The 15434-nt window shown below is 44.9% G+C and overlaps 1 protein-coding gene across 1 annotated transcript in view; it reads right to left on the bottom strand.

Moving 5' to 3' along the window:
- Nucleotides 1-14171, bottom strand: part of LOC147690097 (sodium/potassium/calcium exchanger 4-like) — a 609516-nt gene extending 595345 nt beyond the window's left edge. The window contains exon 1 of the mRNA XM_086936639.1: nucleotides 13526-14171. Coding sequence (XP_086792765.1) covers nucleotides 13526-13730 — 205 coding nt within the window. The 5' untranslated portion in view covers nucleotides 13731-14171. The remainder of the gene's footprint in view (nucleotides 1-13525) is intronic.
- Between the last annotated feature and the right edge of the window lie 1263 nt (nucleotides 14172-15434).

The raw sequence follows: 15434 nt of genomic DNA, 5'->3' as shown, positions 1-15434 counted from the left end.
TCAGCAGACGATTTTTTTCAGTGTTGGCAAAACAGTAGCTTTTTTCCAGTTCAAGGGAACAGTTCCAGTCTGAAAAGGGTGATTAATAATATTAGTCATGCATAGAGTTATTTTCCCATGGCTATGTGAAAGATTCTTGCAGGACACAGATCTAAAGACAACCCTTATTTTACCTTTTTTGAGATGTTGTGTACTTCATCTTCTGAAATCAAGGCACATTGTGGCATGCTTTGAGTCGTGTTTCTTGCGTCTATTCTATAAATAAATTTAGCAGATCCTCAAATGAATCCGCTGAGTCACAAATTATTTAAAAATTAAGTTAATCTTGTTTGAGGAATAAGTAATTAGGGTGTCAAATTGCTGAGCTGTGTTATCAATTTTGTTGACACAATATGGAGGGTTCCTATCTCATTTGCAACTTTAAAAGCCTCTCTTGACAACCGCATAATTCCAGTGGCCCTGCATATGGTGTAGCTTTGTTTATGCACGAAGGGAGCTGAAGTAGAGTGAGAAGTTGTTATGCAAAGGGCCATTCCTACCATCCTTTTGGGAGATTTGGTTTCTGTACTTTGGTGGGTATAAACGTGAGTCCTGGGCCACCGATGATCGTGTTCACTTTATTAACACGTTAAAATGATCACAAAATACAAACCCACTCGAATAATGAAAAAGAGACGTTTTAGCACAATCTGAACTACACTAATGACTTCAAACATGTTGGTCCTGGTACGGGCTTGTAATGCCTGTGATGTTCACGATCTCTGTACTGCTCTCATCCAATCCTGATTGTGAAACCTTCGGAAAGGAAACAACCTGAGCGGCTTCAGCACCCTGGACAGCTCCTCACCCTCTTTCCGTGGGATGAATTAATTGTATTCGAGCTTATATATGTATTTGAGCTTATATAGCGCACAGCTACCCGCAGTGGGTGTCCCGGCGTTTGCTTAGGGAACCCGTCCTGGTATTCCCCTGTGAGACAACCCCAGCAGGGTATCCACAAGGTGAAAGCCAGGCATCCCGCCGCGAGGGGCCGTTGTGGAGATTAAGCAAGCTATTGCCCAGAGTCGCAGAGTGTGAACCCGTGAGTCGAGAAGGCACCGGAGCGAGAATTATCGAGTCTGGAATTTTTAGCCCAAGACCCGCCGAGGCGGAGAATTGAACCCTGGTCCAGGGCCAATCTCAGCTTCCGGGTCTGCCGCCTCTAACCCCTGAGCCACACTTCTCCAAACATTAGTCGGAGGAGCGACCCCTGAGAGGCATGGAACAAAACACTTAAATATTCGGCTTGAAAAGTACCCCTCGAATACTTCTCAATAAAACTCCGTTCAAAACATGAACTCCTGCTGGTGAACTTTTATGAAACATGCCCAGTGTTAAAATGGTAGAAATACAGTGATATAAAAAGTGAATTAAACATAACGAATCTTGATAAGTATATATATATATTTCTGATGTTTGCCCTTGACTTTGGGAGGTTACTCCAGGGCATATGGGCTTCCACCCTTCCTACATTCCCCCACCTCTTACACAGCTCTGCTTCACCAAGGGCGATATGCCATGAAGGGACATCTCTCCTGTCAGTCATGGGTCTGTGCTGACCTGCACCTGTCCAAAGATGTCACTTCATCCTGTTCCCAGCATGATTTAAGGGGGCGCCATAGGTGAGTGCCACTAGGCAGGAATTCTTCTGGGGGAGATACTGGTCTGGAAGGTGTATCTTCTACCCAACTAATTTCCTCGAGAGGAAGGAGGATGGAGAAGTGGGAGATAAGTTGACCCTGTTCTTCTTCCGTGAGAAGCATCCTTCCTCCATTTTAAAAATTCTCTCAACTGAAGAGGTGTTCACAATTGCCAATTAAGAAAAGCAAATAATGGCCCAAAATGATGCTCATAATTATACTGTGTACATAATTATCTTGGTGTTCACGATTGCTCCTTTGTTCTCAATCACTGCAGTGGGTGCAGTGGGTGTGTACCCTGCATATCAAATTAACAATATTGATAGATCAGAATATCGAGGCCAGAAATATTGCAAATAAAATACTGACAGGAAAGTAAATCTTGATTTTCTATACCTATCTCCACGTATATATACCTATGCAGTACATATATCGTCAAGCTACGTAGATGTGGACTTCGGAATAGTAAATCTATGCTTCCCTATATGCACCTACCTTTTGATATTTTGGCCCTCGAAACCTTGTCCTTAATATTAGAATGCAAATGTAAATTGTAAATGTAAATTGATACTTGCATAGCACACTACTCACCCGCAAGGGTCTCAAGGCGCTTGTACGAATACCGCTGTGGAACCCCTCCTGGCTTTCCCTGTGAGGCGTCCACTCCTGGGCACCCCCAAGGTGAGGCCAGGCATCCTTAGCGTTGTGGGGGCCGTTGTGGAGATTAAGCAAGCTATTGCCCAGAGTTGCAGAGTGGGACTCCGTGATTGGAATAGGCACCAAGGCGAGAATTATCAGGTCCGTGGAATTTTCGAGCCCAAGACCCACTGAGGCGGGGAATTGAACCCTGGTCCCGGGCCAGACCTCCGCATCAGGGTCTGCTGCTCTAACCATTGAGCCACACTTCTCCACACTATTGTGCATGTCAATATTAGGTAGCACAATCACTCCAGTGTTGATGATTCTTTCCTTGTACACAGGGGTTGCCTACTGGTGGGCCAATAGGTGTCTCCTTTAGGTGCAGTACCCCAAACTATAAACTACACTGACTCTAGCTAGAGTTCTCCAGTAAAAGCTTTGGGGTACCTTCCCTAGATCTCACAGATAGAGGAAGTCATTGACTGCACCTCTTCCCAAGCAGGGGGTTGCTGCAAGGATGAAAGATCACAGCTAAGGTATTGAGAGGATGTCCCGAGGGCACATTAGAGTCATTAATCAGGTGATCCCTGAGAGTATGTGTTCCTTGAACACAGCTCAAAAAGCAAACATTTAGGTACACTTTCTGGGAATAAAGAAAGACATGGCGAGTGATGAAAACTCAGCAACTTGACCGTAACTTTTTATCTTTGCTGAAAGCCTTTGATCGGGAAGTGGTGTAACCAAGTGTCTAAGCTGGGGATTTCTCTCAGTTGACCTACATTCTGACGTGCGCTCGAGCATTTAATGCACATTGGTTAATCCATGGCATATCTGTTTACTTCACTGCCTCAGAGTTCTCTGAACTAAAAAAATGGTGAGTGCTTGGAAGGTAGCACATACATGTGTAACAAATGCATAAACAAAAAACACCTGAATAGAACGAGAGCAGCATCATGCTAGAGACAGAACAAGCTGCATGGAGTAGTGAGGAGAATAAATGGTGACTTTGGGATATTTATTATATGATATATTGGAACTTTTCTCCCAACTTCTCCTAAGGGGTAAATTGCAGGTTCATGTATTGTTATGACACATGATTCGTGCATTAGGGTGGAGACACGTTTTTCTTGCAGCTTAGAGTTTAGAATGAGATAAGATCTTGGGAAGCTGCTCCAGAGCTTGGAGACAGACAGTATTGAAAAGGTCACTCCACGAATGCGCAGCATCTGGTATATCGCTATTATCAGTTAAGCTTCAGCTGTTGATAAGGGTTCCTTTTTGATAGATCTGAAGCTTTTGGTACGGGGAACTCTTCCCTAGACCATGGACTGTGATTGTTACCTGGACCCTTTAGGAGAAAGCCGGCTATGGGATAACACGCCTCATGTCCTCAAAGTGTTGAAGTAGGCTGTGGATACCTGAGGCGCTGGCGAGAGCACAGAGTCCATGACGATGGAGAGGGACCATGTTTTAGGAGAATGCCGGCTATGGGATAACACATCTCATGGGCCTCAAAGTGTTGAAGGAGGCTGTGGATACCTGAGGCTGTGGCGAGAGCACAGAGTCCATGATGATGGAGAGGGACCATGTTTTAGGAGAATGCCGGCTATGGGATAACACATCTCATGGGCCTCAAAGTGTTGAAGGAGGCTGTGGATACCTGAGGCGGTGGCAAGAGCACAGAGTCCATGACGATGGAGAGGGACCATGTTTTAGGAGAATGCCGGCTATGGGATAACACATCTCATGGGCCTCAAAGTGTTGAAGGAGGCTGTGGATACCTGGGATACATGAGGTGGTGGCGAGATACAGAGTCCATGACGATGGAGAGGGACCATGTTTTAGGAGAATGCCGGCTATGGGATAACACATCTCATGGGCCTCAAAGTGTTGAAGGAGGCTGTGGATACCTGAGGCGGTGGCAAGAGCACAGAGTCCATGACGATGGAGAGGGACCATGTTTTAGGAGAATGCCGGCTATGGGATAACACATCTCATGGGCCTCAAAGTGTTGAAGGAGGCTGTGGATACCTGGGATACATGAGGTGGTGGCGAGATACAGAGTCCATGACGATGGAGAGGGACCATGTTTTAGGAGAATGCCGGCTATGGGATAACACATCTCATGGGCCTCAAAGTGTTGAAGGAGGCTGTGGATACCTGAGGCGGTGGCAAGAGCACAGAGTCCATGACGATGGAGAGGGACCATGTTTTAGGAGAATGCCGGCTATGGGATAACACATCTCATGGGCCTCAAAGTGTTGAAGGAGGCTGTGGATACCTGAGGCGGTGGCAAGAGCACAGAGTCCATGACGATGGAGAGGGACCATGTTTTAGGAGAATGCCGGCTATGGGATAACACATCTCATGGGCCTCAAAGTGTTGAAGGAGGCTGTGGATACCTGGGATACATGAGGTGGTGGCGAGATACAGAGTCCATGACGATGGAGAGGGACCATGTTTTAGGAGAATGCCGGCTATGGGATAACACATCTCATGGGCCTCAAAGTGTTGAAGGAGGCTGTGGATACCTGAGGCGGTGGCAAGAGCACAGAGTCCATGACGATGGAGAGGGACCATGTTTTAGGAGAATGCCGGCTATGGGATAACACATCTCATGGGCCTCAAAGTGTTGAAGGAGGCTGTGGATACCTGGGATACATGAGGTGGTGGCGAGATACAGAGTCCATGACGATGGAGAGGGACCATGTTTTAGGAGAATGCCGGCTATGGGATAACACATCTCATGGGCCTCAAAGTGTTGAAGGAGGCTGTGGATACCTGAGGCGGTGGCAAGAGCACAGAGTCCATGACGATGGAGAGGGACCATGTTTTAGGAGAATGCCGGCTATGGGATAACACATCTCATGGGCCTCAAAGTGTTGAAGGAGGCTGTGGATACCTATGATACCTGGGTTGGTGGCGAGAGCACAGATCTCATGATGATGGAGAGGAGGGGGATTTTGCATCGTGTTCAATGGTTACCCCACAAGAGAGGTGCTTCCCAATGACCACAGAAGCTAAATGAGGTTGAGAGTGGCACACGTCATAACAGAATAACGCAAAAGAAAAGCTGCTCAAACCACAATCAAATGAACATTCATTATAATGAAAAATCAAAATTACCGGAAGAAAAATGAAACATTCTGTTTTCCATGTACATCAGCATTGCCTCAGCCCCACAATTTGATAGAATACTGCATATGTCCTCTCACAGTCTCTGAATTTCTAATACCTGCAGAACGCCCTCACCATGAAGCATTCATGTCATTTCATTTCTGCCTCTGTCATACTTTTATATTATAAGGCATAGACCCCTCTTCTATTCTGATTTTTCTGTGTATGTTTCCAAAATTTAAATTCACAAATGTAGTTTTATTTAAAACAAACGTTCCTAAAAAAGTGTTGGCGGGAATAATAAGGATGTGCAGGTGGTCCTTTTTAGGTCTGGCTGAACAGAGCAGCTGTAAGCACGGCCTATTGCGACAGATTCTTTAAAATATACATAGACTAAAGTGTGTGCCCTTCACAGAGGAGTATTGCTCTCTCACTTCATGCTATTGGCTTTTGGGTGTATCATTTAGGGACGGAGGCAAACTCCACTCCACCGGTAGAGTTTTGCCACTACGCGCACCATTTGGAAATTCATAACTCCGGTTCAACTAATTGGATTTTCATTGTTTCAATGTCAATTTATTTATTAAATTTGACTCTGTTTTTCTAAATTGATGTGGGAATTGTTTTATGTTGTGTTTTCACATCATTACTGTTTGAGTGCTGCATAAATCGTTTACACATTACCTCTAATTTAAGCCTGACTACTTTTTTGCCAAGCTGCCAGCTGGATATGCACGTGTTTACTTACTGACTCTTGTGGTTCAACCTGACAAGGATTGTGTTTATTATTTGAGTGGGGCTTCCAACAGTCTCAATTAGTAACCCACTGTTTACATACATTAGCTCGGCACATTAAATTCTTTATCTCATAGAGGCATTTGTTTTTTTGTTTTTTTTACTGAAAGCAGCCCTTTTTGTTCTGTTTTAACTGCAACTGGCCTTTTTCATCCTTTAACCAGGGCTCAAAATGACTTATTGACTTTGCCAATGCTTTTCTAAAGTTTATGTGACAGGAATGCAAGAACAAAGTAAAGCCTTTATTTTCTTGTTCAGCATTTATTTGCAAAATACTTGATCTGGGTACATGCTTACAGCAATGTGTGCTACATCACGATGGACGACATTGGTTATGAACTGTGCAAGAAGGCAGCAAATTGGAAGATTCCTGTAAGCATCCTGCCCAAGCCTTTATCGTGCAATAGCTGTGCATGAACATCCTCTGGCTGCTGAAGCATCGCTGAGTCAAAACTAAACATGATTAGATTTTTTACTAAAAAATATTGCGTTCCTGAATGTACACACTGCTGCAAAATCCAGTAAATAACATTTACATTCAAATTACATTTAGAAAAATAACTATAGTACAATTCATATTGTTGGCTTTTTAATGACTTTTTATCTCAAATTTATCATGGATTCAAAGATAATGCTTGCAGGTGAGCACTATCAAACCCAAGGAGCCTGAGATTTCTCTGCATAGCCTCAAACTGTGGACCGTTAGAAGTCCAAGCAAGAGGGAATGAAAAGTTTTTTCAGAGGGTCATCTTATTTTCCCGAAACTAATCACAGATCCAGACAAATGAGGAAGGTACCCCCAAAGTGCACCAGACCTCATTTTTTTGTTTTTCCCTGTTTTTTTACTTAGAATTCTCACCCACAGACCACTGTGTGGCATGCGTCATCCTCAAGTTCACGTTTGTGCGTCTAGGACCCCCGGTCGGGATCAACCCTGATCTTTTCACAGATCTGAATCGGATCTCTTTGATTTATGTTTTTGGGGTTTACTTTTGTTAAAATATTGAAATATACTTCAGGCGTGCCCTAATACCACTTTATTTGCGGGGGGGGGGCCATAGACAGAGTTAAAGACATTTGGTGAAGTGAGGTGAGAAAGATGTACCTCCCACATCGAAATGTGGACTGAAAAAACAAAAAAACGGAGGACTGATGTACTTCAGAGGTACCTCTCTTATTTGTCTGAACCATATAAAGTCTCCAGCTTGTGCTAGTCCCAGTCCTTCTTGAAGCCTGTCACAAATGTTCTCAAACTAGTCAGTTTACTTTGGTAGAAGATCTATCTAAGCTGCATGCTGGAACACGGGCAGTGGACAGATTAGACTATCTAATTAAAGAAAAAGCTCAACCCTCACAGAACTGGTTTCACTAATAATCTCAGTAGCGGCTTGTGGAGGGAGTGCCGTGGGTCAGGGCGGGGGAGGGGCAGGGTGGGGGGTTGTAAACTCTGGCTCACGGCCGACCGGAGTAATGTAAATAAATAAATAAATAAAACAAATGACATTGCGCGTGTTGAAACGCATTTGGCTACTGTATAGTGCAAGAAAAATAATTTTGAGTCTGATAAGCAAGGGGTTCATGGGGCTAGGCAGGACCACTGGCATTCTTTGTTTTATGTTATTGTCATTTTACGAAAGTATACAACCAAAGTGCATTTTTCAAAGCAATTTGTCACCCCCACCTATTCCCCCCCTCCCCCCCTCCGACCCCTCACAAACATTGAAATTTCATTGTGATCCATAAAAAAATACTTAAACCATGATGTCTTACATACAAACATAAAACACACCAGTTAAAATATAAATTCATACAATAGAAACATCATTCCTCAAGTTAACAAAGACAGACAGGAGGAGCTCTAAAGTGCCAAATGCAAAGTGCAAAATGCTTGGGAACACTAGCATTCAACTGAGTTAAGAAATATCTATCTATCTATCTATCTATCTATCTATCTATCTATCTATCTATCTAGAATTATATGCAATCTTGAACTACCTGAGTAAGGCAGGAGCCTAAACATTGTAGAGAAAATATATTTTTGTTTCCTAGGTGAGTCCGTGTGTTTAAGTCACTTCTTATTGGGTAATAAATTAGTTTATGATTCGCATCATTTTGGGATTCAGATATCTTTGTTTTAAGAAGAGATAGCCGATCTTCAATTCAGCACCTGTGCATAGTAAGTGGCTTGTGCTTAATTTGAGCTGGCGGTTGCAGGTGGGTCCATCCAGTACTCATTTTTAGGAAGCAGTACTTATTTTTCCGTATCAGACATTGACTGAGAGCAAGAGAGGGAAAAACAAACACAGAAAAAAAGGAGAAAGAGCATGTAAGAGAGAGATAAGTGGTCAGGGGTCACTGGTAGTGAAATAAAGAGGCATGAGGTGGAATCAAGTCTTCCCTTGGCACCAACGATCGTGGGCATCTGAACAGAGCAACACTCAGCAACACTCAGTCTTTTACAAATTAAGCACTGCTTGTGGCTGATGCAAATGCATCATTACTGACCCATAATCCTGCTGAAGACACCCGGGTGCATTCACTTCACCCCCTGTCAAGAACAAGTTCTATTTGTTCCTCCTCAGACCCTTCCACGTGACAAGCCTTGATCCCATGACCTTTCCATGTGCCAGCGTCACGCAACTGCAGGAATGTATTACTTCCTGTAATGACCACCCTTGAGTTAATAACTGATCGACCCTCGAGTCTCCGCCTCCCTGCTGACAATACCTCATTGTAGCCCTTCTCTGTGACCCTGGCAATCCTATCCTTCTGCACGTGTAGGGCATGCAGCAGGAAACAGTCTGAGTACAGTGTGCACAATAAACATCTGTTATTAAGCGCCAAGAAACCCTTCTGGGTGAACGTGCGCTTTACAAATACAAGTTTTATGATGTTATGTTATGTTGTTATGTTATGTTATGTTATGTTATGTTATGTTATGTTATGTTATGTTATGTTATGTTGTGCTATGTTATGCTGTGCTATGATATGCTATGCTATGCTATGTTATGCTATGTTATGCTATGCTATGCTATGCTATGTTATGATATGTTATGCTATGCTATGCTATGTTATGATATGTTATGTTCATGGTTTACAAAGGTAGCTAAACCTATACTAAGCATGAAGTGTACATTAAGTGCGAGTAAAAAGGCTACCATTCATTGATTACAGAGGGAGTTGGATGGTGATTCGAAAAGATGCGCACAAAAGTGAGAGTCACAATGTGGTCAAAACATACAATATACCCTGTACGTCTGGCTGGCACTCAGATGTAACTTTGGAGCATTCATGCACCTTCAGGAATACACTTCCTACGTTCATCTAAGCACCTGACTTAAAATGGATTTGACGTGAAGAGATGAAGACACTGGGGAAAGTGCATTGCCAAAAAGTACATCTGTGCATCTTTATTTCCATGCTGTGTACATCCACCCCACCGACTTCAGCACTGGACACGGTGCCCTGGCATTGGTCTCACGCGGGATCAGTGTAGTGGTAAGAAGGGTCCCTTTTGCCTGATGGTTAAACTGCTCACTATACCCCCACACACTTCTCCCCCATTGGATCTCTGCGAGGAGCGTAGGTTTCGATGGTGCATCGGATGCAGTTGCACCGAGTGCCAAGGCTGAGAAAGGTTAAATGATGGCTATGTTTTATAACATCCTGGCCAGCTGGCACAGAAGGCTTACCATTCTCCCTCCACATGCAGAGTGCGTTACGCCACAGCACATACAGGTGCAGGCCTAGAGCGCTAGTCCTATTTTAATCATATTGCCCTTACCGCTATCTGATTGGTTCCCAGGCATGCCATCTGGGAGGGCCTGTGAGGTGTCAAGTTTACGCAGAGACGTGAGGTTGTGCTACTGGCATCCAAATATTGACCTGCAGAAAAAGTGGGCAGGCAAGCACTCCATACAAGAGGTATAAAGTGTTCAGAGCCATTCTACCCGCAGAGCTACCTAACCACTGGGTTTAGCCTGGAGGCTCCGGGTTTCTGGTGTTTCCACAGGCTCTTGACTGGTGTGACCAAGCCACCAAATTTGTCCCTTACATACCCTCCCGGACACTTAGATCGAGTGAATAAGGCCTTCTCTGTGTACCCAGAGCAAAGAAGGCCAGACACGGAACAAAAATATTATCAATAGCTGGACCTTCTCTCTGGAATAGTCTCCCAATATCCCTTAGGTTCTGTGTAGATCACTTTCCTTTCAGAACAATGCTGAAGACCTTTTTGTTCCAACAGTAGACTAGAACCGCTGCTTTAGTCCTTCCTCTTAATTTTACTGTAGAAGCCAAAGGCGCTGAGATACTCCTTCGAAGCCAGCGTGGTACAAACCTGCAAATAAATAAATAAATAGAATATGGCCAGCATGTAAGGCGGTGGGAAGCAGCTTTTGAGTAGGCAGAGCCCTGCCTCAGTCATTAAGGGGAGAGCGGGCAGGATATTGGTGCTTTCTTTGACCTCCAAACCTATCTCCTGCCTGACCTTGAGCCCCTCCAAGGACAGAGACCTTCACCTCTCCATAGAAGGTGGCGGCCCACCAGAAGAGGAGTGAGTGGTGTCAAGTGGGAGCAGCTGGAGAAAACAGGCGCAAACACCATGTACTGTTAACCAGCACTAAGGAGAGGCGGGAGTTAACAAGGAATGCAGCCTTAGAGGCCTACCCGCACTCTCTGTGATATCTAAGCCGAGTTCGTCTCCCAGGCAGCCCTTAATTTTAGCCGGTATTTGCCGGTGAGGCACACCAGCACTCATTTTTGGGGACTGGCACCTGTTTTTCCTCTTCAGGCATTGGCTGAAAGGAAGAGGTAGAAAAATAAACATATGGGAACGAAGGAGGAAGAGAAAGACCTAAAACGCTCACAAAGAGAGACAGCAGAAGCCTGCAAGAGTGAGATAAGGGGTCGGAGAGTATCTGGTAGTGGACTAAAGAGGCATGAGGTGGATTCAAGACTACGAATTCTGGGCGCCTACCTCTCACAGCACAGGAACTCATTCCTTTACAAATTAAGCACTGCCTCTGAGTAAGAATCAAGTTGTGGACAGAGATTGTTGAACCCTGAGGATGTGTTAAAGAGGTACATCTAATTAGGGAAGTGAAACAAGTGTCAGAATTGAAGATGGAACCCAGATAAGCTATAAAGCAAGAAAATTAAATTTCCCCTTCCAAGGTAGTAATGCAAAGTAGGTCAGTGAGACCATTGAGTGGTTTAGGCGCCTGCCGCAGACCTGCCAGCCAGAGTTTCAAATTATGGCAGGGCCAACTCTTCTGTTCATCCTTCTACTCAATAAACCAAGTACTGTTGAGTTGTGTAACATTTAAAAGTTATAAATGTTACACAACTCAACCGAACTTGTTTTATTGAGAAATTATAACGCCAATTGTTCAAGCACCTAGAGGCAGTTGCGCTTGGGAATATGAGCTATAAAATTCTTCTTTATTATGTTGCTTAAGGTGTTTGAAAAGTGCCCTTTACTTTCCCATGCTTTGGTGTGAAAAGTATGCAAAGACGACCATTAGAGGTGGAATTTGGGCAGCACAATGAACATCTAAGCACTCTAGTCGCTTAATAGAACATCTTGAAAGTAATATGCAAAGATGTCATTGTGCTTATCCTGCGGAGCCACACGGCCCCTACTTTGAAGGTAAACTCTCTCCAGGCATGTAGCCTATTCCTTCTGGGCGTCTTAGAAAAGTATATGCAAGGATAAAATTCCCTGTTTTGCATATCTGTACTAAAACCAGGCAGAAGATGAAGGCGCTAGACCCGTGCCAGATAAAGACAGCGTGGGCGCTTAGCTACAGATTACACGGGATTTGTCCACTAACAGATGAAGGCAGGCTATAAATACTAATAAGAAAAAAGCGACAATGCTAATGATGTTAATAATACCGGCGGTTTTAATTACATAAATAGACCACAAAGAACGATAGAAGTGCTGCTGGTAATAACCACTCTGTATCATGATTACTTCTTGTGTTCGTTTTTGTTTCTGAATAGCATGAACACGTCGCCTTTCAGCCAATTCTGAGCGCTTTGAGGGACGGTGCATAATATACAGCGCTACAAAGCACAACAGCAGAACTCAGACACTAGCGCTGTGGCAGCAAAGGGCGCGTGCGGCAGAGAGGAGCGCGTGCCCCGCCTCGTGCAGACAGACCCAGGGATGTTCCTCGTTATTGACAAGCGCTTCAGAAGTTACTCATCCCGCGGAGGGAGCCAGCGTCGTGTCTGATCTCCTCCGCGTGGTGGTCTGTGGGTGGGTGGATGGATCTGTGTGTGCGTGAGTGCGTGCATGCGTGGATCACGGATCGGGTGGGTGGACACACGCACCTCGACACCAGGGAGCTCCAGCGTGGTCACTGTGTGGGAGCGAGCGCTGCAGAGGTGGGCTGATTGGCGCATTGGTGGACGGATGATGGATGTGAGTTGTGTGAATGAATGCTTGATTGGGTGGGAACATTAATCGCTGGCTGGGGGCGTGGGCAGAGGGGTGTGTGAATGGGTGGGTTCCCTGGGGCGTAGATGTGTTCGCGCATGGATGCATGGGTGTTAGGATGCATGGATCTGGACAACAATATATATCATGATATTCGAGTTACAGTATAGATGCACGGGTGGTTTAATACATCATAGGATGAAGAGGCATGTGAATTGTGTGGCCACATGATAACCATGATAGGGGGTAGTGGGTTGTGCAAGAAAGTGCACCGATGCGTGGTTTCGATCGTGGAGTATGAATGGGTGGATGAATAATTTGATCGTAGGCTGCATGGATGAGGGCGTGTGTGAGTGTCTAGACGTCTTGATTAATCAGCGGACGAACAGAGAATGCATGGATGGGTGGATAAAGTATGAGGAGGTGGTCAGGTGAATGGTATGTATGTCTACGGATGTATGGTTAGATGACTGGATGGGAGAATGGTTGCACGGATGGATGGAAATATCCTGGTGGTCGTAGCAAAATGGGCGGATCGGCATGTGTGTGGATGCATGAATAGCCAGTCAGTGGATGAGTGTTTTATTTGTTTAGAGGAAAGGACAGACTAGCTGCTTGAATCTCCAAACACATTTCTTCACATACTAATTGATGAACAAGCTAAGGAGTAACTGAGAAGTTGAACGAGTAAATAAAGGAATTTGTAATTAAATATTTGACATCGTTAATGAAGGATGAATGAGAAAAATAGATCAGTGGCAAATAAACATGTGGAAGGATGAACCGGTGAATGATGCATTTACGAACACACATATTACCTAATTGACAGGTGAGTGGCGCACTTTCTTACCTAATTTGTCCAGGAGGCTAGACAGGCACCAGACACTGAAGAGGAGGGTGCAGATGAAGGTGCCCTGCAGCAGGAGGCGCTCTCTCCTCCGCCCTCCTTTGCGCAGGTGTGACCCCAAATCTGGTCGTGTGCATTCTCCATGATTCCCGGAGGCAACCTGCTGGCACTGCACCCCCATAGCTGAGAAGTGGGGGGCTGAACCCATGCCCGGGTAAGGGGGCCAGTCCTGGGCACTCCCCCACTCCGGCGAGGGGGGTCGACTCTATTCACCTGAAGCGACGCCCGCAAATGTCAGATGTCCATGCCAGCTGGGAACCACAGAAATAATCCAATGTGCCGCAAACAACTCTCCTCGCGCCTAAGGTAGTGTCGAAGGTTTGGCAACAGCCAGGTACTCACTTCACATTCTCGAGGTAACGCCCCCCGTACCCCAGATATCAAGAAATCCACACTTAAGTACCACGATGGGCACCCAAGGTGAAGAGATACCCGTGCACCCCTTATCACCTGTCCCAGGGGTGCAATCCCTGTGCAACCCTATAAACTGTGCCGTCCAGGAGACTCCCTGCCTCTGCAGCCAAACCAGCTCCTGCCCAGGGCTCTGCACCAACAAAATCCGGGGTGCGCAGGTGTCCATCAACAGAGGGTGCTGTCCATAGCGCGAGCAGCGGCAGGGAATGCAGGAGCAATCAGATCTGCGTGAGAGGAGAGGTGCTGCCGCTGCCACACGCGCGCGCACACACACTCATTATCCAATAACAGCTCTACCCACCGGTAAAGGAAGCAGTAGCAGCATGCTAAGGCACGCCACATGCCTAGGGGAGCATGCGCAGTTTGTGGCACTTGCTATGTGACAGCTCTTTGCCGCATGGAGTATTTATACCTAAATTTGAGTCGACACACTACGATTTGTTAACGCTCGTCTCAGCTTCTTTAAAAACAACTTTCCATCATAGCAAATACATTTACCCTTCCATTTAAAATCTATTAATAATACGGTATCATTTTTGATAGCGCTTGCATTTTTAATATCTTAAATAATGGGCATCTTCCTGTACCCAAATTAATTGTAGTCGTTTTTGGAGAGTCTGATATTGTGCCCCATATCTCACGTCTTTTTCTGACATTTTTTTTTTAAATATTTGAAAAAAGCAAACCTCAATTACTCGGATCCCATTATTCTCGTTCCAGTAAAGAGAGCCTCTTACAGACTCCGTTATCCTATTTCCTTTTTACAAACCAATGGAAATGTCTCCCATGTGAATTAAAGACAGGGCCACTTGGAAGACGGACTAGAAGGCTCCAAGGTTTCTCCCTGGCTAGCCCGAAAGTGCCAAATACAAGGCAGGAGGGTGGGTCCTAACTACTGGAACGAGGAATAATGGACTCAGAGTAATTGAATTACCAGTAAGACATTGAAACTTCACGTCCCTTGTGCCAGTCATTACTCCAGGAGGAACACTTCAACAAACTAGCAATTAGAGCTGAGAATGCTTTAAGAATGATCCCATTGACCTTCATTAAGGCCACTTCACTTAATACCAAACTTTATTTTCTGGTATTATGAAATTAAATAAATGAAATTGTGTTATTTTAGGTCGTAGCGGAAAGGATATTCGCATTGGACACAATAACAATTAAAAAATAAATAAAGAAATGCCCAAAAATCAGCTCTAGGGATCTCCAACTTCGATAAACCCCGAACTTTCGCTCATGATTCAGACCTCACCTGGCTCAGGGTTAACCTGCCTTGAAGCCCTGCTCGACAAGGCTTGTGGGTTTCTTTGTAAGCACAAGAAATTGTTGAGCGAGCCCAAGGCATCAAAGATGGAATAGTGGATAGTAAACCTAAAGGTCCAAAGTTGACAAACAAAGAATTCTCTCTCCTGCAAAAAGGCTATTCCAGATG

This window comes from Lissotriton vulgaris, chromosome 9, assembly GCF_964263255.1.
Source record: "Lissotriton vulgaris chromosome 9, aLisVul1.2, whole genome shotgun sequence".
NCBI lineage: Eukaryota > Metazoa > Chordata > Amphibia > Caudata > Salamandridae > Lissotriton > Lissotriton vulgaris.
Note: the sequence above shows the minus strand (reverse complement) of the source record. Positions and strands in the feature narration are given on the sequence as shown.